General features: G+C 37.1%; 1 protein-coding gene across 2 annotated transcripts in view; it reads left to right on the top strand.

Annotated features, from left to right (window-relative positions):
• The window catches only part of casq1b (calsequestrin 1b), a 29,984-nt gene extending 6,405 nt beyond the window's left edge, over positions 1-23,579 (top strand). Inside the window, exons 2-12 of one of the 2 annotated variants that reach the window (XM_047816343.1) lie at positions 7,767-7,799; positions 9,294-9,387; positions 11,848-11,948; positions 13,461-13,572; positions 13,706-13,779; positions 15,172-15,302; positions 15,934-15,979; positions 16,156-16,210; positions 19,071-19,171; positions 21,752-21,826; positions 22,412-23,579. In XM_047816343.1, coding sequence (XP_047672299.1) covers positions 7,767-7,799; positions 9,294-9,387; positions 11,848-11,948; positions 13,461-13,572; positions 13,706-13,779; positions 15,172-15,302; positions 15,934-15,979; positions 16,156-16,210; positions 19,071-19,171; positions 21,752-21,826; positions 22,412-22,891 — 1,302 coding nt within the window. In that variant the 3' untranslated portion in view covers positions 22,892-23,579. The remainder of the gene's footprint in view (positions 1-7,766; positions 7,800-9,293; positions 9,388-11,847; positions 11,949-13,460; positions 13,573-13,705; positions 13,780-15,171; positions 15,303-15,933; positions 15,980-16,155; positions 16,211-19,070; positions 19,172-21,751; positions 21,827-22,411) is intronic. The other variant, XM_047816344.1, reaches the window with a different exon arrangement.
• The last annotated feature ends 1,055 nt before the right edge of the window (positions 23,580-24,634 follow it).

The following is a 24,634-nucleotide window of genomic DNA, read 5'->3' as shown; positions in this document are numbered from 1 at the left end:
TGTGAGAAATGATGATGCACATATATTATGTAACCTCATATAATTTAATACATTAGTACAGTGGTGTCAGACCCCCAGACACGCATACAGCATTGCACAGTTTATCTACCCTATTTAGCACAACCGATTTACTCATTAGCTGATTACCAAGGCTTTTAAAAGAGGGAACACACAGATCTCAGCAGGGTTATGGCTAAACTCCAAGATCTGAGTTTAAAAATCTGACGTTAGTGACCCAGTGGAATCACCTGAAACATCCAGAGACTTCCAGAGAAATCACAAACAACCATTGGATTAAAGTGTCATGATGAATGTGCTTTTCCTCTCATAATCCTGTAGTGCTTATTGGAGACAAACTGTAGCTTGTTGTGTATGTCAGCAGGTTTTAAGAGGTGACAAAATACTTCAACTTACCAGAATAGCTCTTGCTGGACATAGCCTGGTGACTGTCTGTTAGCCGATAATTTTAGCCTCTATTACTACCTCTCCAAAGCCCCTGACATTCCTCCACCTTCTACTGTGAAGAATTATGTCTTTAGTAAAGTCCATAGTCTTTTTTAACCCTTTTCCAGCACATCTTACAGTATATACAAATAGTGGGACTATGCTGGCTTTCTGTTAGCCTGAGTTTGCTATAACTTTACAACCAAGAAGAGTGTATTGTAAGTAAAATATTAATTGGCTGAGCTAGGATTAAACACAAAATGGTATTTGTTAAAAAAATCATTAGTGGGAATCTAGGCGTAAAGATGCAGCACAGAGTGAAGATGAGTTACTGATAACACCACGCAGTTGATTAATTTCTTGTGACAGCAGGTAAAAAGAGATTTATTTGTCTTATGTCACAGCAATTTGCCAGAGGTGATATTTTATGAATCTATTACTGAATAAAGCAATTTGCCATTTTTAGCCATTTAAAGTTACATTTAATATCATGGAATGTCTGTCTGAGAGAAATTACATTTGGTCGCTTCTTTTTCTTTCTCATGAAGTTAAAGTTCATAGAAAATGATTTTTCAAATTCCATGCAAGTAGACTCAGTGCTGTATTTAGCAGTTTTTATTGTCTGTAAGATATTTCCTGATTACCATGACAATAGATTAACTAGTGAAGTCTGAGTGTGTGTGTGTGTGTGTGTGTGTGTGTGTGTGTGTGTGTGTGTGTGTGTGTGTGTGTGTGTGTAGCTATTTAGTATTGCACTAGAATTTTCCCAGGAGAAAACATTTTTCCATTTAATATAGAGGTTGCATTATGTAAACAGGAAAAGATTCCATCAAAATGAGATATTTTTTATATATATAAAACTTGAATTCTAAATATTAATATTGAAATTATTACATCCTAACTTTGTAACATAGTACCACTAAATAACTAATTGTAGTCCTTGCTATTCACCACTAAGTAACCATTTTAAACAGTGCTAATAATTAACATTATAATCACTCTGTTTTATGAAATTAGTGTGATTAACTTTTTTCTTCTGCTGTAAATATGTAAGTCTACATGATTATGCTGTTCATTTTAATGAACATGGCTTATTGCATCTAAAATGTAATTACGCAGTGCTTGACGTAAAGGAAACTGTTGCTGATAATGACTCTTTTAGATATATGTAGCTGTAAATGATGTACAAAGTTTTCTTTACAGTATTTCTGCTCATAGCCAAATGTAAAAACATCACATTTTTCATCAGGGGACATAAGTAGGGACATTTCCCTGTTGGAAGAAAATTGAGTTTCAAAGATGTTTTATTATAAATTGTCTTTAGTTTTATAGAAACACTCCTTTGCTTCTCAGTGCATCAAGCAACATAACTTTAATTGTAAAACCCCGTTTTTTTGAATACTGAAGACATTGGGACTATATATAAAGAACTTTTTTAAAAATATAAACTATACAAAAATCATGTGCAAAACACATCAGGTTATACTTCAGATGAAGTACAATATTTGTTTTAATATTAGACTGTTATGTCATAACCCATAAATTCACTCAAATACCTTGGTTAGGGCTGTAATAGAGATGGTGAAGCCATTTAAAAGACAACAACAAATAAACATAATTGTGAACACTTTATAGTATAATGGAGGTAAGTTTCATCCTATGAAAGGAACCCATTTGACTTGATGCTTGTGGCAGTGACTCCTTAGAAATGTCCCCAGCTACTGACAACAAACAGCGACAATTATTTCGAGTAAACAACAATGTAGGAAAACATTCTCAAAGGCAATTTTGTATTGAGCAGCATTTCTAATGATTTATAGTTGTATGCAAAAGCTTGGGTACCCATGAGCAATTACATATTTAATTGATTTTTCTTAGAGAACACAACTACAGAAAATAGTTTTTTTTTTATAATAAGGTAATAAATACTGTAGTAATTTAACATAAGGTTGACCTTTAAAGATCCTTCAAGTCCACTCTTACGTCTCAGAACTTAAACACTAAATTGGGGTTTAATTAGCTCTTTTGAGCTAATTAAGCTTCTGAGCTTCTGTTAGGCAGGTCAAGGATTGACATTAAGAATATTAATTCTAAACTGATGACTACAACGCAGAAGACATCTATAGGAAGATAACAAAGTAGTTTTTGCTTACTATTACTACTACTGTACAAAATATAATTAAAATGGCAGTTAAAGGCAGCTGTTAATGGAAAAACAGATAGAACTGTAGATATGCTGGCCAGAAATGCAAAACAAAATCTTCAAATGATAGTATGGACCTGCAGGAATTTTAGCTGACACAAGAGTAAAGGTGCCCCATTCTACAGTGAAGCTTTTTTGTAGCACACATTCTACAGTGAAGCTTTTTTGAATCATTTCATGGGAGGAATCTGAAACCCACAAGAGAATGGAGAAACTAGGAATGCTGATTGGAATGCGTAGGCATCTTCCTCTGCCAGACGCGGACCAAGAAACAATGACTTTGTACATACAATCTAGAGTGGGATTGTGCTATTGCAACTAGGGTAAACCAATGATAATCTGATATGTTGTGGAATTATTGAGGACAAATTGTCGGTGGAACCTTCCACTATTTCTGAAACTGGTTAGAAGCCCTCTCCAGTGTGCGTGCATCTATCAAGGTTTTCGGCTCCATCAGTAGCTCTGCCTTTATGAAATTCCCCACTTCATCTATGTTTAGAATGAAATGGTAATAATCACGATCATGGCAGTGAATAGTTACTGGTATATTAGAATTTATTATCTAGAGAGTGAAAATGGGGAAGAGCTTATCACTGTTTTGAACACCTTTGAAAGGGAGCATTTAGGTCATTCCTTACAAAAGGACCAGCCAATAAGTGTAAATGGCTAGTCATTTCTTTCTTATTTATCATTTGTTAAGGAGCAAATGTGGCGAGTAACTACCTTGGAAATCTTTCTTCATGGTCTTAAACTACAGGACACAGAAAGCCAGATAATTCCATTCACGTAAGGTTGCAATGCTGCAGAAAATGTAAGTACGTAAGTAATCAGTGGCTGGATTCGTGCCATGGGAAAATGCAGTAGCTTCTTACTTAAGTCATTCCCTTCTGCTGGATGGTCAAACATGGATCTAAAAGATATCTAGAAGGATTCTTAATTAAAGGAGGTGGAAACAGTTGGATATACAGTAAATGTGAACACTGCAAAAAAATGTAAAAAGGCTTCAGCTATTGAAGGTGAAGTTCTTCAATAGAATTCTAGTGACACATAGTGATGACTTTTTTTTTCATAGCTGAGTTGAACAGGCTTATTGTTATACTGCACTTTAAAGCTTAGAATCTCAACATTTGACGTGCACAATGAAGTTTTAATTTGGCAAGGGAATGTTATTAACAATAGCCGTTACATAAAATTACCTTCAAAAAATAAAGTATTAATTAACTGTATTACTGATGTTTAAGGACCTTGAGCAGAATTCTCAGTGGCTTCTAATACTCTCAATGTACAGTATTTTATCTCTGAAATATTATTTTGAAAGACAGTAATGGGGAAACATCAGGATGAGAACAATGAATTTCAGGGTTACCCTGGTCCTTCTAGTCAGATAGAGATAGCATCAAGCTGTTGCAGTGATGATGCCGGAGAAAGATGATTCATGTGTGTTCCTGGATGGTGGTGGGGTTAATGAAAACATGAAGGAAATGTGTTCCAGTAATGAAAGCTTGATAAACGTCTGTAATCAAAACAAGAAAATATTTACACTTATGTTTTATTCATTGACAGACACTTACAAGCAAGACAGCAGAAAATCTAAGCATTTGGCCAATTCAGAGTGCAATGTGATGCAGTGCAGTGTGTCATTTTACCTATACTACCCAACATCCGATGCACATCACATGACCCCCTTGGTTATAAACATCTCAACACATTCAAGTTTGCACCTAATGAGAACTGTGTTCAAGTCTGTACATTTCTTTGTTCTTTGTTACTTGCTGTCTGTATGTTGCATGCATCGTTTTCCTAGTTTATGTTTCATATCCATGACATGTTTAGACTACTAGTTTTGCAATTCTTCGTGTTTGTGATTCACTTGCACTTGCATCCAACTCTGAATTCCTTGACAGTGCACCAGACCAAACATTGGATGCAGCAAGTATGCTGGAACATGTAAAGGCCATGAACCACTTATTCATGAAAAACAATAGTTCTGGAAAGTGAATTAACTTCACTTTCCGTCTTGGGACCAACTCTGGACCATCTCCTGGACCAACTCCTAGAATGGTTCCCCCAGGATTCTTTTAGGGTGAAGTGGGCTTCCTCCTTTTTACCTCAGAGGTTGTATCTCTCTTTCTCTACCCAGCAGACTGTCAAAGACATTGCTACATCCATGCTGAGAACATTACTTCTCCTCACAACTCTATTGAGGATAGGAATCTTCCATCTCTCCTTCCCCTTGCTTTATGGTGTATATCTATCTACCTTTTTCAGAGAATGTTGATATCCCCCTCTGGCATCACTGAGTGCAGGGATCCTCCCTCTAGCTTTGACCCCTCAAGCAACACTTTCAAAGATAATCACGGCCATTGCACCAGCTGTTAGCTCTGTTGAGGACTTGGCTAAACATCAATATTCATCTGAGGACACCACCTTCTGGTGTGCTCAGTTAGGGGTATCACTCATCTTGTACTTTGTTGGCCACTGAGCCTCCATAAGGGATTGACATTTTCATCTGATGGACCAGGAACATCATGTGACTATAGGTAGGGGAATGGTTTCATCATGGGAGTGTTGAAATTGGCACTGTCATTCCCTGTACATCACCCTGGCACCTGATAGTACCTCTTGAGCACTCTATTTAAGCCATGTATGTGTGCATGTTCCTTTGCCTATCATTTGTTCTGTGTTACCTGCTGTTTGCTTGCCTTGTTTTCATAGTTTATATTTCATATCCATACCTCATGTTTAGACTCCTAGGTTCTGTATTGTTTATGCTTTTCATTTGTAAATTAACCACATGCACATGCATCTGACTCCAAATTCACTGACACAGAGATACAAGTATTACAAGACTAAGCTTCCATCAAGGGACCAGCAATATCTGCACTCACATAGTTGTATGAAGAACAGGGAGAGTCATGACTAAACATGAGGTGCTAGTACTCAAGTGCTAAACAAATGAATCACAGTTCTAAATAAAAAAAGATGTGTAATGTAAAGCAGTGTTGAGAACAGTGGATCTTGTTTGCTCATGTGTGAATCATACATCTACTTAAGCACTAACAGTGGGTTTCAAGGGCTGCCAGCTTCTTATAAACTCTTACAGCTTTTTAAGGACACTGACAGGAAACTATAATGTCAAGGACTACCTGGAGTGCATAAATGTAAGGTGTAAATTGTAAATATGTCAAATATAATTAAGTCATACCCCTTACAATGACAATGACCATGTACGGTGGGTTGACAACATAAAAGCATTGCCCACTTCAAACCATTGAGGTCTAAAACAGCTCTGACCTTTTGGATGCTTTCAAGCACATAATAAATGTCCTTTATTGCAGACCTTTAAGGGTTTTAATTTTTCTTCTCCACTAACCTATTCAATTGGATGTTCTCAATTAAAATGAATTTATTTTTAAAATCTGTCCCTGCCAAAAGGCCTTTTATAGTGAGATCAGGCTAGGGTCATAAGTGATTCATCCTTACACATTCATCCAAAGGCAACGCGACATTCATTTTCTTTTTGACATTCATTTCATTTCCTTTTTTGTGGGAGGCAGTGAACAGAAAAATACCACTATTACTAAACTTTTAGACAGGCAAGTGCTGTTTTCCCATTTTGTGGGCGGTGTCTAAAACAGATGGTCTGTGTTTCTCTGTTGCTTGCTGAATACATGCTGGTGGCTGTTGCTCATGTCTGAGTCATTTCATCTGTCTATTTTTTCTTGTGCCATACTGTACAAAGTGAATCTAACTTCAAACCAACAACCAGTTGATTTGTTCAGAACTGTTTAGAAATAAACTTCAAGATAGACTCTAAAAATCATACAGATAATCATCATTCAAAAACATCTTCATGCACAACATACTGTCTGCTTTATATGGCAGTATAGTTGTACTGTACCTCTGTGATTTATTTTTTTTTACATTCAGCATGAATTGGAATGAATTCAAATGCAGCATTAATTAATAAAGCTGCAGTACTTTGCACAAATCCTTAGACAGAAATGGAAACTTTCCATTTAAAAGTTAAGCTTAAATCAATAACACTGTTTCATCATTAGTCTTTGCCTCAGATGCTCCATAAGTAGAGCTGTAATCATTTCTGGACACAAGCTTTCATTAGCTTTCATTTCTTAAGCTTGTAATGTAATGCCTGTATGGACTTCTGTGTATATGCACCAACAACTAGGTAAACAAACTTTTTAAAACTGTCATCTAATAAGCTTTTTGCAAACAGATGTAATCAATGGGCTGAAAAAAATATATAAAAATGTTAGTAATGAGCAAACAATATACTTGTTTGGATGGATCCAATAAACCATGCTTACAGCACCAAAATTTCCACCTAGTGAGAAATCAGTGCTAGATGCTTTTCTAAACATAAAACTCAGCTTAGGAACCAATGCCTATTTGGGGGAACATTTAAACATGTTCCAAGACATACTTAAATGACAAAACACAAACAAAATATTGCGATATATGATACCAATTTGATTCTTATTAATTATTAAAATTTCCTTTGGGGTTAGAAGACAGGCTCTAGGAATTGAGTACTCAATTACATACATTAAATCTAGAAAGGAGAAACAGAAGAGAAAGAGATTTTTCAGCAGCGAGTTCATTATTTCTGTCTGTGAAATTTTATTACTTAAATTGTTGTTGCACATATACTCAGATTAAGGACAGAGGATGATTGTGCTGTTGATACAATTTGCCCTAAATCTTTCATGTGCTTTCCTTCGGAAAAAAATCTTATATGTTGAATGATTATCTCTTGCTTTGTTAACTGGCCATAGTTTATTTTGTATCCAAACTGTATGACAAGGCTCATGGATGTAGGCTGCATATATTGTACTTGCATAGGTGTTTGTGAAGTATTATTCTCAAATTGCATATCTACAGTAACAGTGTGCGTTTTTGCTTCAACAATCCTGCTTTTTCTTGGCCGCATTGTGAGCCATGTTCGCAGTCTCACTTGGTTATCTTGAGCTGCGGTGTTCTGAATTAAATAATTATGTGTTATGCTGGCTACACCTGTCTGTTCTATGTAGCTGCTGGAGTTGTCTACTTGTCTTGTTGGTTGTCCTACTCTAAAGAGTCCCCTAACTTCTCTCTGCAGTTGCTAACAAGCCCTGCTGCCCTCACCTACCAGGTATGTCCAGGCCTACATCCTGTTCTCCTTTTCCTTGTTCCAAATTTCTGATTTTTTTCAAATTTATTTTTTAAAGCCTGGCCAATTACTAAAGCCTGATCTGAAAGATGATTTAATTAAAGCCTGAGCTAAAAGATAATTTTCTTAAAGCTTGGCCAATTACTAAAGCTTGATCTGAGAAAAAAAATCTAAATGGCATCCTTCCTTTCTGACTAGGAATGCTTTATTTGGACTACTATCATCTTCTCAGGCAATTTCTGATGCATTATGTAGGAAATATGGAAGGAAACGGAGAGCGATGCTATTGTAGATTTTTTGGACATGGCTTCCGGAAAGAAGCGAAAATATGTTTCTGTTAACCAATAAAGCCATCCATCCATCCATCCATCCATCCATCCATCCATCCATCCATCCATCCATCCATTCATCCACCCATTTGTTTATGCCTTTCAACTTCTACTGTCCCAATAACACTAGGATATATTGGTAGCAGTTGCTGTAATTCTGGCTGCAGGACAAATCACATATTTATATTAGTGTGCTACTGTATATCTGATATGATATCATATCTATAGTGACAACTTACACAAGGAATTTTATGTTAGATGCCCCATATAAATAGACTTAAAACATGGAAAATTGTTGATATATTGAGGTTTGATTAACTTTTTTGGAAGGACTTTCCAGTGTCAGTGCAGCATTGACATTTATCTTCAGTGGAATGATTTATGTCCAGAAACAAGACAAAATCACTATTACATGAATACAGTCTTCTGTATTATGAGAAAAAAAAGTTCTTTGCCAGCAGCATGTTCAGTCCATATGATTGATAGGTTTGTTTGTATCTACATACATGCCTATATACCTATTTTGCACAAGATACACATATCCCTTTTCCACCGATCTCTATGCCTCAAGCTTTCAACACTGTCAAACAAGTCTCACTTCCAACCTTGTGAACAGCCCAAGAACCTTTGGCATTGGTCAGATTGGTACTTTCCCTCAGTGATGGTAATTTCACAGTGCAGGCAGGCATTATTTGCCTCATTGTCCTACACTGGAGTAATTATGTAAAACGCATTTTACTGGTATAAGTGTTGAGCTTATTATAGCATGGTGTCACTCTGGCTTTTAGGAAGACAGCATGTCATTACATATAAGAAGTGTTGTGTGCCGTGGTCTGTATGGTGATCACAGGGCATGTGTGATCATCACAGAATGCTACGATCGGGCTGTGTGTATAAGTATTGTGTGAAAATGGCTGTTTGCTCAAAAGGTGCTTGTTATTCTAGAAGGAAAAAAAACATAATTTTCACTTTCTGCAGTGAAATATTTCAGGAGAAACTTTCAAAAACGTACATAACCACAGTCTTGTGTGATTAGTCAATATTAAGATGTCTCTCCTATTAATCAGTTTCTGCATATTAGATAATGGTGGTGTGTTTCTCTTTGTCTGTGTGAGAGTCTACCCATGTGACATTGTTTTTTGTGCAGCTTTCCGCCCAAGTGCTTGATGACTTTGATGATGAGGACATTGGATTTGGGCTGGTGGATGCGAAGAAGGATGCTGCTGTTGCCAGGAAGTTAGGTAATGTTTTCCCAACAGATCCACTAAACCGCAGCACAATTATATCATTACCCATTTGATTTCCTTTTCGTCTCAGAGTGGACATAAAACGATAACAACGATATTAAAAGAATCACTCTTCAACCTTTGAACATTTCCAGACAGTAAAGTGCTGATATACATTGTTAATATTTGCTACCTTGATATTTTTTGCTTTTAATGTAGTGTTACAACTAGAAACTGAGCTATTTGTTATTTGGAATTGTACTACAGTGTCATTTGGGATTGCACTGTTTTCAATCTTAAAATAACATAAAGGAAATTGAATTTTAATATTGAAGCTATTAAGAGATTGTAAAGATGAAGAAGGCATTATTTAAATGTATGCAAATTTGTGCTTCTGACTGTTAACCTCTTTTGAACAATATATATTTTTTTCCTTGAGTCTTTTTTTGCCAAGTGTTAATCCCAGATCACCAGGCCTTACACATACAACTGGAGTCCCTTTTGTGTCAAATAATGACGTTCAAGGGGAATAAATATTTATGCAAGCTACTGTATGTATAGGGCTGTATAATTTGCATATTCAGTGTATACTGCCATCTAGTGGCAGAGTGACTCACTGCATGTCTACAGTTTAACCTGGAGCAGGACAGCACTGTCCTATTAGACAACTATGTGACTAGTTGTCTAATATAGAAGTCAAAAATCATTACATATCATGCATACATTAAAAATATGATGACAGATCTTTGATATGTACTATTATTAGACAGGCATAGAAAAATTATTTGGAAAGACTGTGGGGCCAGATTGAGAACCAGTGCTGTAGAACACAATGTAAAATGTAATCCACTCAGCTATATTGCATTTGACCATGTGCTGCCTCAAGTGAGACAAAACTAAATGTCAAGTACCTTAATGCAGTTTTCCAAATGTCATTATATTCTTATCCTTATCTCCAGGGCAGGACAAGCACATTCAGTCATGTCATTCAAAATAAGACAATCCTCAAAAGAAAAGCTTGTTCTCTATTATACAGTAATTAAACAGCCACATGTTCGAATTGATTTTTCCTACATCGTTCATTAAAGAGAAGTACAATGTATTCAGCTAATATCTGGTGAGATGTATTCAGTTCTGACACAATTTCCTTGTTTCACTCTTTAAAAATAGTTTGATTCATTATTTCCAGCACTGGTGTAATTTTTTTTTTTAAGTAAGGTTGCATGTTAATGTTAGTGTAAGCTAAAATGATGTCAACTGATTTTCTTCATACTCATGTACATATGTTGATGCACAGCTGATTGGTATTTGATGACAACCAAAAAAGCCCTATAAAAGGTAAAGCTGACAGTTCTGAAGTTACAAGTAAATGCCATAAGCAACGTTCTCAGGAGGAAGATGTGGAAAATGTATAGTTCTGATGCTCACATGTGCATTGTATACTCATTTGGCAGTAGACAGGGTTCAGCATGTGGTCTCTGACTGGTCTGTGACAACACAGCACTTCTGACACCTTTCTATCATAGCCAGCATTACTTTTTGCATCAATTTGTTACAGTAGCTCTTCTGTAGGATCACACCAGACAAGCTAACCTTCACTCTCCAAACGTATCACTTTCTGCCATGATCTTTCATTAGGTGAGCTTAAAGATGCCTAACATATGGAGACTGAGCTCTTGTTATGTATTCTCAGTTGGCTTGAGGTCTGATTTTGATATCGTGTAATGTTTTTACATTTATGGCAGACACCCTTATCTAGCGACTTACATATATCTCATTTGTACAGTTCAGGGTTAAAGGGCAGCATCTTGGTGGTCCTGGGATTCGACATTCTCAAGACCTTCTGATCTAACCAGTTCAATACCTTAATTTAGACCACTTCCATATACAACATACAGTGTTATTATACAACTCTTAGGTACTTGGTTTTGATCCTCTTGAGTTTAGCGTTGGAACTTTGTTCTAAAAAGAGTATTTTATCATATTTTACAACCAAACCTAGACTTATACATTCAAAGAACTGTACTGGACATAATTGTTTTATTCTGGGCTTTGATTATGATTTGGCATGAGCTTGGATGCACCATATTTCACATTTTTCATTGTAATTATTGTATTTACTGTAAATGTGGGACATGTCCTTCAATGTGAAAAAGGGGAAAAAAGTGCAGTGCTTAGTCCTGGAATAAATGTAACTTTTATGTAAATGTATAACTTTTTTAACAATTTTTTTTTACATTTACATTCATAGCATTTTGTAGATTATTTAGGTCCTTACCCTAAAACCTAATTACAAAAGTGCACTGAAAACTCTATTAAAGAATCGAACATGATGACTGGCTCAAAAGATCACAGACTAAAGATACCATAAGTAACATTTCAAAACAAGCACAAAGACAAGACGTTTTTTGTTTGTTTGTATGTTTTTGACTGTATTAAATCATACATACTAAGTATGCCCCTGATTTTGAACAGGTTTGGATGAAGTCGACAGCATTTATATTTTTGCTGATGACGAGATCATTGAGTACGATGGAGAGATGGCTGCAGAAACGCTGGTGGAATTCCTCTATGATGTGAGTCATTCTGATCATAGATTGTACCAAAATACTTATATTGTATGGCCAAAACAATACATGTGCTTTTAAACCATAGCATAGTTCTTGATTCTAATTAGTAAGGAAAATTTTCAGGACATTGCACTTTGCAGTTTCATCAAAAACTGTCTTATCAACTTAAAAAAAATGAGAGATTGAGGCCATCCTTAAAAATATTCTTGTTTGCCGTAACCCAACCGACCCTGTCAATTTAGGACCGACTCAAATTTTGTATTTTTTTTTTGCTTTAAGTCCGACCGACTTGCCGGTTGTAAATTTGCGTTAAGACCAACCAATTTTTTTACTTTTCAAACAACTAATACAAAAGCAATAAAATAATAATAATTATATTTTAGTAAGTATTAAATATATAAATTGCCGAGGCCTACATACAAACAAAGGCTACGTTCTTTCTTTTAAGTAAAAACCCGTGACGTCATCTATGTTTTCATTATTGGTTAACGGATGTCACACTATGGCCTGTGCGTTCGCTTCATCTCATTCTCTCATGGTAATGATGGCTGCGGCTGCAGTAAACAAAATGTTTGCGGTCACCGTTCAAAGTCATACGAGTTTGGGCACCATAATACATCTAAAATAAATAATTAAAACAGCTAGACAGGGTATTAACTTGGCACGAAGTTCTGGGAAAACTGTGCCCAGCATCAAAATGAGGGTTGAAGACCCAGTCAGTGACGTCACGATATGCTAATTTACTTAAAGTCTTACCTACGTAATCACCATCACCAAAATTGTACCTTTTTAACATTGAAACTTGAAAAAATATATAGAACTACCTACCGACCTTTTTTTTTCTACTCTTACTGCAAACCAAAATATTTTTAAGGATGGCCTGATGGAGAATTTTTTTTTTTTTTTTTACAACTGCTGTTTTCTAGAAACTATAAAAGGACATATGTATGATGTGGATTTGGTGCTCAAACACACCACAGAGTACATTCCATTCATTCCACTTTATTCCCGTATTCTTTAATACCCATTATTCACAATTGTGTCTAAAAGGTGCTCTAAAATCATAATACATAACGCAACATCTACACTGTATGTATGTCACGTTTTCCCATTGAACTTCACAGACCAGTCCCAAATGCAGGGCATTCTTAACACTTTTTATTCACTTAAGCATAATAAAACAAAACCATTTCGCTAGCTAGCTAGAAAAATAGGTATTAAGGATTTGCTGTTATTAAGCAGACATTATACTTATATGGCAAAAAAACTGAAACTCATATATCATAACCCCATATAAACAAAAGGTTTGTACATTTCAACTGAACAATGCACTTCTTGATAAACCCCATTTCACATCCAAGTTACAATAAGTAATTTCATGCTTAAAGAGTGTACATTAATACCTGCCACAAAGCAATGTTAAGACCATTAGATAAAACCATTAACAAGCTAGACAGAAGTAAATTTCTTTACATCCCTGATTACTGATAAATCTGATATTGTTTTCCATCCTCTTAGGTTATCGAGGATCCTGTGGAGATCATTGACAACGAAGGGGAACTAAGAGGCTTTTTTAACCTTGATGAGGATATCAAGTTGGTGGGATATTTTAAGAATGAGAAGTCCCGACGTAAGTATTGCAAAGTAGCCTGTTTATACTTTGTAGGTCTATTTTGCTTAGTCTTCTGTCTGCTGGTTGATTAGATAAGTAATTGAGACAGTATGTAGTCATCCATATAACTCAAATATTATTCATGTTGCAGACTTTATTGAATATGATGATGCCGCTGAAGAGTTCCATCCGTTCATCAAGTTCTTTGCCACTTTCAGTTCAAAAGTAAGCGAAACCCAGACATTACATTGTATTCCTATTTTTGTCTTTTTTATTTTAGCTAATACTGAACCTTTACAGATGAATTGCATATAATGTATTGTAAGATAAACATTTTATAACTTCTACAGTATAAATTTCTATACTAATATATCTGTATACACAATAGATACCTGGCATTATTTAGATGGTGGATCAATTTTGATCACAGCATCTTTAGTGATATGAGACAAGTCAAGAAGCTTTTATTTATAATGTACATTGCTTTTGCAGTACATGGTAAAATAAAATATGGTGAAATAAAATCATGTTCCTCTGTGACCCTGCTGCTACATAACAATACAGAGCTACAGAGAGAAAGAAGTAGTGCAACCTTGTGTGAATAGTGCAGGACAAGAGACAGTGCAAACAGACAATACAATACAATACAATACAGTACAATACAATACAATACAGTACAATACAATACAATACAATACAATACAATACAATACAAGAGAGATACAAACAAATAGCACCAACCAATGTACAGCCTGTATGAATAAGGATTGTATTGTAAACATATGTAGAAGTGTGACAGCAGCGGTTTATATCAGCGGCAGTTTATAGGAGTTTATAGCAGCAGTAGTGCTGTTGAGGTTTTTAAATCCCTAAATCATTGCTGAGGTATTTTACTCAATATACCCAATTTTTGAAAGGACATCCTTACCTCAGTAAAGATGTGTTTAGTGCCTGATTTCTGCTACCGTACCTTACTCTGGAGGAATGCTGGTTAAATACTGATAAACATATTCTAAAAATATAAATATTTTACTTTAGATTTATTTAAGTGTATGCGTAATCTTTAGGTCAGTAACATTACATAGCATCATTCTACTTCCTTTTGAAAGAAGTGCACAATAACCTTCCTGATGGTACTACCATGTCAATGTCACTTCAGCTGTCATGGCGGTATGCTATTTTGTTCATTATCCACTGGGAGGCAGTAGAGTTGCAGACAAATTTTGTAGAGTGGCAGACAGGCAATATCCTGGAAAGTTCCTCTTCCTATCTTTCAATGATGATCATTGTTGCTAATTAAATCACTGCCTAAAAACCTTTCCTGCTGGATCCAACACAAGAGTCCAGAATTGTGTCCAGATTTTGCCCAAATAAGACAAATCTTTTTTGTTTGTGATTGTAACACTTACAACAGGAAAATGACATTGAAATTGGTAAACAACACAAAATTCATACATGTTGTTCTATGGACCACAGTATCAACAAAGCCAGAGAAACATGCCAAGTCAAGAAAGTCAGGTTCTAAATAGTCAGGTTCTACTGGATCTGGACTGTCTGTAGTACCTCAATCTGAATTCTGAGTGTTTCCTTACTGTCCTGACTATTGCATCTGTGCAGATTGCCCATAAACTAAAACTGGAAATGAATGAGGTGGATTTTTATGAACCCTTCATGAAAGATCCTATCCCAATCCCAAGCAAACCTTACAGTGAGGATGAGATAGTTGACTTCATCGAGGAGCATGAAAGGTAAGTCATAAAAATTGGAAAGTAGATTTATATAACAGAACCATATAACAATATTATTATTATTGTAAGAACTAGTTACTTATTTTGGGGTAACTACAGACCTGGAGACCTTTTTTATTAGGAGCAGTTTTCAAGCAATATGACTGTACAGATTAATGTTTATCTTATTTTAATGACTAGTCAAGTCATGAAACTATACCATCAAGTTGACTGGCTCCCTAGATGCCGGTGCTGCCGTCTATCCGCTGTGCTTCCCTGTTTACATAACTCTTTGATATCTCGGCTAAACTCCCGCCTTGTCCTCAGCATGCAACTAGAGTCCACCTCTCCAGCACTACTTGTGTATCTCCTGCCTTACCTTGCAGCAGCAGCTTGTTCATAATATCTCAATTATTTTGCAGGTTCAATAGCAAGTTTCCATACTAAGACCAAACCTACAAACAGTCCATTCCCATCCACAGAAGCTTAATACATTAATTCCAACAGTTGCCATGACTAAAATATGATTTATTCAGCTGAGAACGACATAAGAATGTTTTTTATTTTGATCCATTAACGTTAATTAATTTGTCTCTTTTTAATTTACTATTTAAACTGCCTGTAAATGGAAAACTGCTTCTCTTTCCTTCAGACCAACTCTAAGAAAACTTGAACCCCACAACATGTATGAGACCTGGGTAAGCCTTCTTAGGCAGAAAAAATGCACATATATTACTTTATTAAGTCTCAAGAATTTTAGATTAATTTACATCTTTTAGATTAATACGAGCTATTCAGATTACCAAAATAAATAAATTCTGGACTATTTATTTATTCATTTGTTTGTTTGTTTGTTTGTTTGTTTGTTTGTCAGGAGGATGACATTAACGGGCAACACATCGTAGCTTTTGCTGAAGAATCCGACCCTGGTAAGTTGAATGCATTAAAGAAGATAAGATACAAAGACATTTCTTTTTCCACTGTAAAACATGATCGCCCCATTAAGTTATGCAAAATAATTTCTTCTCTTTAACTTCAGATGTCATATTTTGAATGATGAACTCAAATTCAATTTGAGGGAACTTGACACTGCATCACGGCTGACGCTATGGGAAACGCTTCTTTGAGGAAGTGTCTGAAGCTCTGTGTGCACACACGCCAATTTAATGACTCATAAAGGACATGTGACGAAATGATTACATGCCAGCAAGTCCATATAATAGAAATACTCCAGCGTCTTTGTCTTCAGGAAGCACTCTGTGTAAATTTGTGTTGATTGTCTGTCCCTCCTCTGATCTGCCACCGCAATCAGTGGCGATTGAGGAGCTCCTCAAGTGGGTGACACGCGTCTAAATTTAATTTAGATTTGCCTGAAGACTAAGTTAGTGCTGTCCATTCTAAGCTAGATGACCACTTTCTGACTTCAGGCCACAGACCACCTCTGCGCAGGCCGCTGCAGTTTTTCCCAGACCTCCATGCCGAGGTGTCAAGATCTTGGGGGAATCCATTTTCAGTGCATCTTTTAACCCCGGCCATGGACGACTTTTCAGCCATTATAAGGCTTGAAATTCATGGGTATGGGGTGATGCCTGAGATTGAAGATACGCTTGCAAGCTATCTCTGTAATACATTGCCAGCTATATCAAAGCCTTGTAGAGCTACTTCAGCCTTTGTTGGGTAACGCCAAGCTGGTGCGGCCCTGCACACCAGTTTTGCAGGCCTATCATTCTGACCTGCAGAAAGAGCTCAATGGTGGTTGAGGGATTGGAACCTCTGGCGGTAACTGAGCTCTGCTGAGCCACGGATGTCAGCTTCATGCCACGAAGTAGATGGCCAACTCCATAGGCGTACAATGGCTGCCACAGTGAGGCTCTGTGTGGCTCAATTTAACAATATAATAATTTAATAATAGATTAAAGACAAGGATAAGTCCTTTCTCCTGGACACCCTGATTTCACCTCAGGGCTTGTTAGGTGACACAATGAGTACTGTCATTCAGGGAGTTTATACCTTGCTGCTGCAAGTAGCCTGGGCTATCTTCCAGCCACACCCAACCCCCTCCTAGCTCACTCAGAGTGGTGGCCTGTGCCCCCCGTCTAAGACTAGGTAGGCCGGTCAGCGTGCCCAAGTCCAGTAACATCAGGCAAGAGTGGACATTAGGTCTGTTTATTGGAGCATCCTTTTCAGGAACGCTTCCCCAACTTCTTGCCCCGCTGCTTCCGGCACTTTGGGGAACAGTGGTCTTTGTGCCCGCTACTCCTCTTTGCACAGATCTGCACAGATCTATACTCTGGGTACCTGCCAGTGAGGTGTTTTAGGGCTCCCAGGAGATCTGTGCGGGGTTAACACCACTCTTTCTCCTTCTCAGAGAACCACCTTTCTGGGGGTAGTTTGGCACTCCACCACAATGCGGGCACGTTTGTCCCCCGCACGTGTGGCTTCCATCTTGTCATCAGTGAAAGCTATTTGGCTAGGCTGAAGGGTGCTTGGCCTCATTTCAGCAGCAGCCAACGTTGTGCTTTTGGGTCTTTTGGAGATGAGGGCCGTGCTTCTAGCTTTGAAACACTTTCTCCTACACCTTAGGGACTATCATGTCTTAGTGTGCACAGACAGCACTGCAGTGGTGTCCTATATCAATCATCAGGATGGTCTGCATTCGCGCCCCCTGTTCAGGTTGGTGACGCAGATTCTGCACTGGGCAGAGACCAGGCATCTTTTGCTGAGAGGGATTTTCATCCCTCTGATTTACATCCCAGGGCATGTAAATCAGGAGCCATACTTCCTGTTGAGACATGTGCTGAGGCCTGGTAGGTGGCGTCTCCACCCCCACGTGGTTTAGTGAATTTGGCAGATTTTCGTCCGGGCGGAAGTGGATCCGTTTGCCTCCAAGGAGTTGACTCACTGCTTGCTGTGGTTTTCCTTTTCTCAACCGGGCTCTCATCTGAGGTGACAGAGACTCTATTGAGCGCTAGAGCTCCCTCCTAGGAAGCTGTATGCTCTGGTGCTATGAACACTGCCCGGTCGGTACAGTGCTGGAGTTCCTGCAGTCTTGCTTTTCTTGGGGCCTGTCCCTGTCTACTATAAAAGTGTATGTGGCTGCCATCGCTTGTGACCAACAAAAATGTCCTCTGGTCCTTTTTGGGTAGGCACCCTCTGGTCCCTTGCTTTCTGCACGGTGTCAGGTGGCTGAGACCTTCCTGTGCATTCCTTTCTGGGACCGCTCTGTGGTCCTGGAGGGGCTGGTGGATGCCCCTTTAAGCCCATGAATTATTCAGCCTCTGAGAAGTTTTGGACCCTAAAGATGGCATCCGTCTGCCTAGAATTTTAAATAAACTCCTGTAAAAACGAAACTTAAACAGAAATTGAAACTCAATGTGTTGACACTTCAAAAATGTACAATTTGGTCTGTTCATGAGTTGTTTGTGCATGAAAATCTTTTCACAGACTCCAGTTACGTTTATTATCTGAGCTTTGGGTGTACTAAATTGTGTATGCAGTAGCTATTCTCAAAGTGACATTCAGGCTTAAAAAATAACATCAGCCATAATTATGTTGATAAAAAAAATAAAAAAAAACCTGTGTTCCATAGACCTGGATATTAAATCAGCTTACATGCTTTACTTGTGGGTGTTAGCATGGTTCACATGTGTTTTTCCACACAAAAATGTTAAGTTAATAAGTATACTTTAACAATTTATAACAATTTTTAGATGTTAAAAGCAAGGGAGCAAGCATATATTTTCATTTTTTTATATATTGTCTTGTGATTAATATTTAACTTCTAATTAGATGGTTTTGAATTCCTGGAGATTCTGAAGGAAGTAGCCCGTGAAAACACGGAAAACCCTAATCTGAGCATCATTTGGATCGACCCAGATGACTTCCCCCTGGTGAGTGTTTTCATAACACTAACACTGACCCGAATCCCTGATCTCTTATCCTTGACACTGACCATAAACTAAATTACAGTTCTCTGAAGTTCAAGAGTTAGCTTCTTGCATCTACTTCTTAGCTTATAACTATTATAATAAAATAAATAAAATAATTTATGGGGTGCTGTCAAAATGACAAGTGATCACTATATGAATAGAGGCTGCTTGTATAAGGATTATAAATCTTCAAATTTTTTAGAAAAGATGGTGAGGAAAAACTCCCTTAAATGGAAGAGGATTAAACATTGAAAGGAACCAGACTCAAAGGGGAACCTTATCCTGATTTGGGTGACACTGAAGGGTGTGATTATAAATTATTATAAACACAGGCAGGGTCGTAGCTAGAGCATTCGGGGCCCCCTGAAAAAATATTGATGTGGGCCCCCACACCCCTCCACTAATATAATTTATTGTACAATATATGAGAATGGAGGCCCACATGTAATCTAATAAGGGTTTCTTAAAATATAACGTAAATAAAGGTTTTTACTGAACATCAGTTAAAGCAAAATATTCAAATATAACATTATAGATAAAAACAAATGGAGAGCAAACAATAAACAAATTTCAATCAGTAATAAACTTTGAAACAACTATAATATTATATGAATGATTATTATATGTATATCGGTTTGATCATTAACCCTTCATGACCTTTTACGTCACTTCACCTAAGATGAACCAAAATCCCATTGTCTGACCTTTTTGTTGGCAAAGTCACTTATGATGTCTTTGAAGTCCAGCTGTCTGCTTAGTTGGCTTTGAATTGAAAGTCGGGCAAGGCTATTAAACCTTTTTTGTGTTTGCATAGACCTGAGATAGGTTTTGACAAGCTTCAACTTGCTGAAAGCTCTTTCTGCATCAGAAACAGAGACAGGTAGAGTACAGAAGATGCGCACTGCAACATACACCTCTCCAAAAATGCTCTGGAGCTGCATCCTGTAGATTGAATTCAGCAGGTCAAGAGGAGACTGACTGAATTAATTAAATAAAACCACTATAATTACTCATTGTCATAATTTTTAATAAAGGTAATTTGGTACTGCATAATATATTTTAAATATATCCATCCTAGAGCAGTGTCGGATGTGTGTTTTCTCTAATATGATTAAATGCAGACAGTTGTGTGACATAATGTTTCTTTTATATGTATAAGAGCTTTATACAATATAATGCTTGCGACATGCGTCATGTGACTCTTATCCAGTTTTTCTTTTGTGCACCGGTAATAAAAAAAACCCAAAAAACTGACAGTACCCGCCTGGCAGCAGTTTTCCCACAATGACAACCCTAACCTGTCGTAAAGAATGTCTTGATCGACTAGGATACAGCAGCTCTTTTGGCCTCCCTCTCCTTCTTTTCATGGCGCTTCTGGTACCCTGATTTATGTTTTCGTATCATTTTCAAATGGTCAGTCAGTCTCCGTCTCTTCCACCAAGTTCATCTCTAACTTCAGCTGCCGCGTCAACACTGGTTCGTCCTTTTCACAAGCTAGGATGGGACTTATGATTTATTGGGTCCCTCAGATGTTTGTCATTGACTGAATAATTAACAAATACCTTGTATCGGACTAAACCATTTTTAGGGAGGGGAGACAAGCAGATATTTGGAAGACTTATTATATTTTCATTAAGATCTGTGGCATACGACTATTATTACTATTAGAATTATTCACAGAACAGGTGTCTAAATAGTATAGCTGCTGGATTTTGTTGGGCCCCCTGGCAGTGGGGCCCCTGTAATCGTCACGACCTTTAACCCCACTAGCGAAGGCCCTGAACACAGGAATGTGGTATCCTGAATATTTTGATGAGATATATAACTAGGTATTGTCAGCATAAAAATTAATCCCATGCCTTCTAATGATGTTTCCTGAGGGGAAACATGTATAATGAGAAAAGCTGAGGTCCTAAAACTGATCCTTGAGGGACCCATAGTTAACTGACATTAAAGTGCATAGTTCTCCATTTGAATACCTGTGTGATTTTGAAAACAAACTAGGAGAATGTCATGGTATATAGTGTCAAATGCAGCACTAAGATCAAGTAGAACTAATAGTGAGATGCAGTTCGTTCGAAACCAAGAACAAGTTGTTTGTGATTTAACAAGTGCACTTTCTGTGCTACAACTGGAACAACTGAAGGATAGGATGAATAGCATTTCCAAGATTCCACAGGGAAAGTGAAGGGAAGAGGAGGATGTGAGAGAGGATGCGAGGCATATGATTTAAGGAAAGGCTATTTCCAGACATATCTACTGAGGCAAAATTTTACTGGTGGTTGTGCCCCAGTAAAAAGGTTCTAGCAATTTATCAATACAAATTTCTACATATATAACTACATGTTCCTATTCCTATATAGTTACAAAGTATTTCATATTAGTTATAGAAAAATAGTCTTGAATATACATAACTGCATATATCAACCTATCCAATATTCTTCAATACTTCTGTTCTCTGAACATTTTATAGCCTGAATATATATAAGTCTCACAAATGCCTAAAGATCCTAACATTTTTTCTGTGTCTGTTTCATTCAGTTGGTGCCCTACTGGGAAAACACCTTTGGCATTGACCTTTCCTCTCCACAAATTGGTGTGGTGGATGTGAAGGATGTAAGAACATTGCCTATGTTAACAAGCCTGTCTGTTGCCTGAAGGGCTGTGATAAGATGCCTGTCCAATGCCTGAAATGCTCAGCTGTGTTCTGTAAGAGTTTGTGAGTGCTGTCTCAAAATTGATTACCTGAGTCTTAAACACTGAGTTTATCTCCTAGCCTGCTTGCCTGCTTGTCTGAATTTCTCTCTCTCTGGCTTTCCATTTTTCTGTCATTCTATTTTAGCTTTTACCTTTACATTTTTTTTCTAAAAAAAAATCATCTAACTTTCTATACACATTTCTATTAACCATTTTTGCTTGGGTTTTAATGCTTCTAAAGATGATATTATCTGAAATCTCAGCATGCCATTTCTAAAAAGGTGTTCTTATCTCCAGTCCTCAGAACCCCTGCCCTGCACAGTGTGAAGTTTTCTCAATCTCTAATACCTTCTAACATACCTTCTCAATAAACTGTACAGGTCAGGGAGTCTCAAGGACTGGAGTTGAGACTTGAGTAGTATGTGCTTCATACTAAACAGGACCAGTTTTTCTCCCCATTTTGAATTTCTTTCCTAAAAATGATTTTTTTTGTGTATTGTACAGGCTGACAGTGTATGGATGGATATAGATGATGAGGAGGACATGCCCACTTCATATGAGCTGGACACTTGGATTGAGGACGTGCTGGCGGGCAAAATGGACCTTGATGACGATGATGATGATGACGACGACGACGATGATGATGATGATGACGATGATGACGACGACGATGATGACGACGACGATGATGACGACGACGATGACGACGACGACGATGACGACGATGACGACGACGACGATGACGACGACGACGATGACGACGATGATGATGACGACGATGATGATGATGATGACGATGATGATGACGACGATGATGATGACGACGATGATGATGATGATGATGACGATGATGACGATGATGACGACGATGACGACGACGATGACGATGACGACGACGACGACGACGACGATGATGACGATGATGATGACGACGACGATGATGATGATGATGATGATGACGACGACGATGACGATGATGAATAAATTCCTTTTATCAACTCAGGATTTTCACCATGTTGACTGGCACTAGCCCATATACTTTAATGACCATGAATGTGAAGTTCAAAGTTCATCCATCTTCATTGTCCACACATCACGGTCATCACTTCCTGGTTCTGGAAGCTTTTTGCCTTTCTAAGGCAGGAATCCATCTGAATCCCTTGACACTTCAGGGGCACATCAGCATTATTTGACTGGTCTTTTTATAATGCCCTTTTAGTGTTCTCTAACTTTGTAAATGTTTTTCTTGTCCAACTTCAAATTCTTAATGTTGCTTGTTAATGCTTATTTAAGAGCATTCTCTGAAATTAAAAGGGGGACAAGGCTGGGGATATTCAGCCATCTTTCAGCTAAGTTTTACAAAGTATTAATAATATTATGTGTATATGAATTGTCTTTTTATATGTGTTCCCTTATGAGAGGAATATTTCTTTGCCATTGTGGGATTTCATACCATGCCATTTTTAATAAGTAACTATTTTGATTAGGTGAAATTTACAACTTTCAACAAAAAGCACATTATTTTTGTTATATGTTCAGGATACTGTATTCACAAAAATGTCTTAATTTGACCATTACTTGTGGAAAAAAAATGTACAACCGGAGTAAAAAAGAGCAGATTTTGTCCAATGTTGGACACGTGAAGACAAGAAGAACAAGAAACAAAAACTGTTTTCTGTGGTCTTTATTTCAATGTATGAGCATGTTCAAGAAATGTAACCACACATAAGTGAGGCTTATGAATTTAAAATAAGTAAATAATATTCAAACTTCACTTAAAGTATATATAATAATATAATAATATAAGTAAATATATTTACAGCAAATGTTAATACAAAGTTAGTTTTTATTTGATTAAAGTAAAAAAAAAAGATAATTAATTTTAAATTAAAAGATAGGTTTGGACAACATTCCACTTATAATGGCTTAAATTATAATTAACTTTTTAGGCCATATTTTCCAGTGAATAATACATTCTCTGACACTCAACAGCACTCAATAACAACTCCTCTACACAGCTGACTGAGAAGCTAAAAGTAAAACTAATTAGTCTACAAAGTCTAAATTAAGAACTTCCACCAAGAGGTTTTCCACTGTCTGAATTATCATTAAAATAGCAGTTAGGAAAAAAATAGACAACCAAGGAAACTTGCATTCCATTCAACATATAAATAAGCCCGATGCATTTCGGAAATGCTGTGGAATAATTAACTACATGGATTAACATCATTCCGAAGGTATGTATGAGAAAAAAGGAGCAGCATTTGATGAAAAGAACAGCTTGGCAATTGTTATGCATGGGACAGATGTTTTATTCCTTATGGTTGTGTTGCAGCCGGTGGCACAGGTAGATGGCAGATGGTAGCTGGCCTTCAGTAAATATCAGCAATTTCTGAAAACCACTGTGACACAAATTGAAGGTGAAAAGAGTCTGGATTCTACTACGATCTGTGTCAAGAATGGCCTGACTTCATTGAAAATCTGTGACGAACTAGGTCCATCTCTCAGGAAGATTCTGCAAGGATAGTGACTGAACCTAGTGAATAAACTAGAAGCTAGAAACAAAGTCTTACATTTTTTTATTTTTTAGAAAGTCTCCAGCTGGCAATCACAATTATAAGATGTGATATCTGCTGAAGAAAAATAACATTTTCAAATATAAAAGTTGTTTTTGACTTTTTTTTTTTTAATCTTAGTGAATCATGCCAAAACAAGTGCAACTAATGC

This window comes from Tachysurus fulvidraco, chromosome 7 (genome assembly GCF_022655615.1).
Source record: "Tachysurus fulvidraco isolate hzauxx_2018 chromosome 7, HZAU_PFXX_2.0, whole genome shotgun sequence".
NCBI lineage: Eukaryota > Metazoa > Chordata > Actinopteri > Siluriformes > Bagridae > Tachysurus > Tachysurus fulvidraco.
The sequence above is the reverse complement of the archived record's forward strand: the minus strand, read 5'-3'. Positions and strand labels throughout refer to the sequence as shown.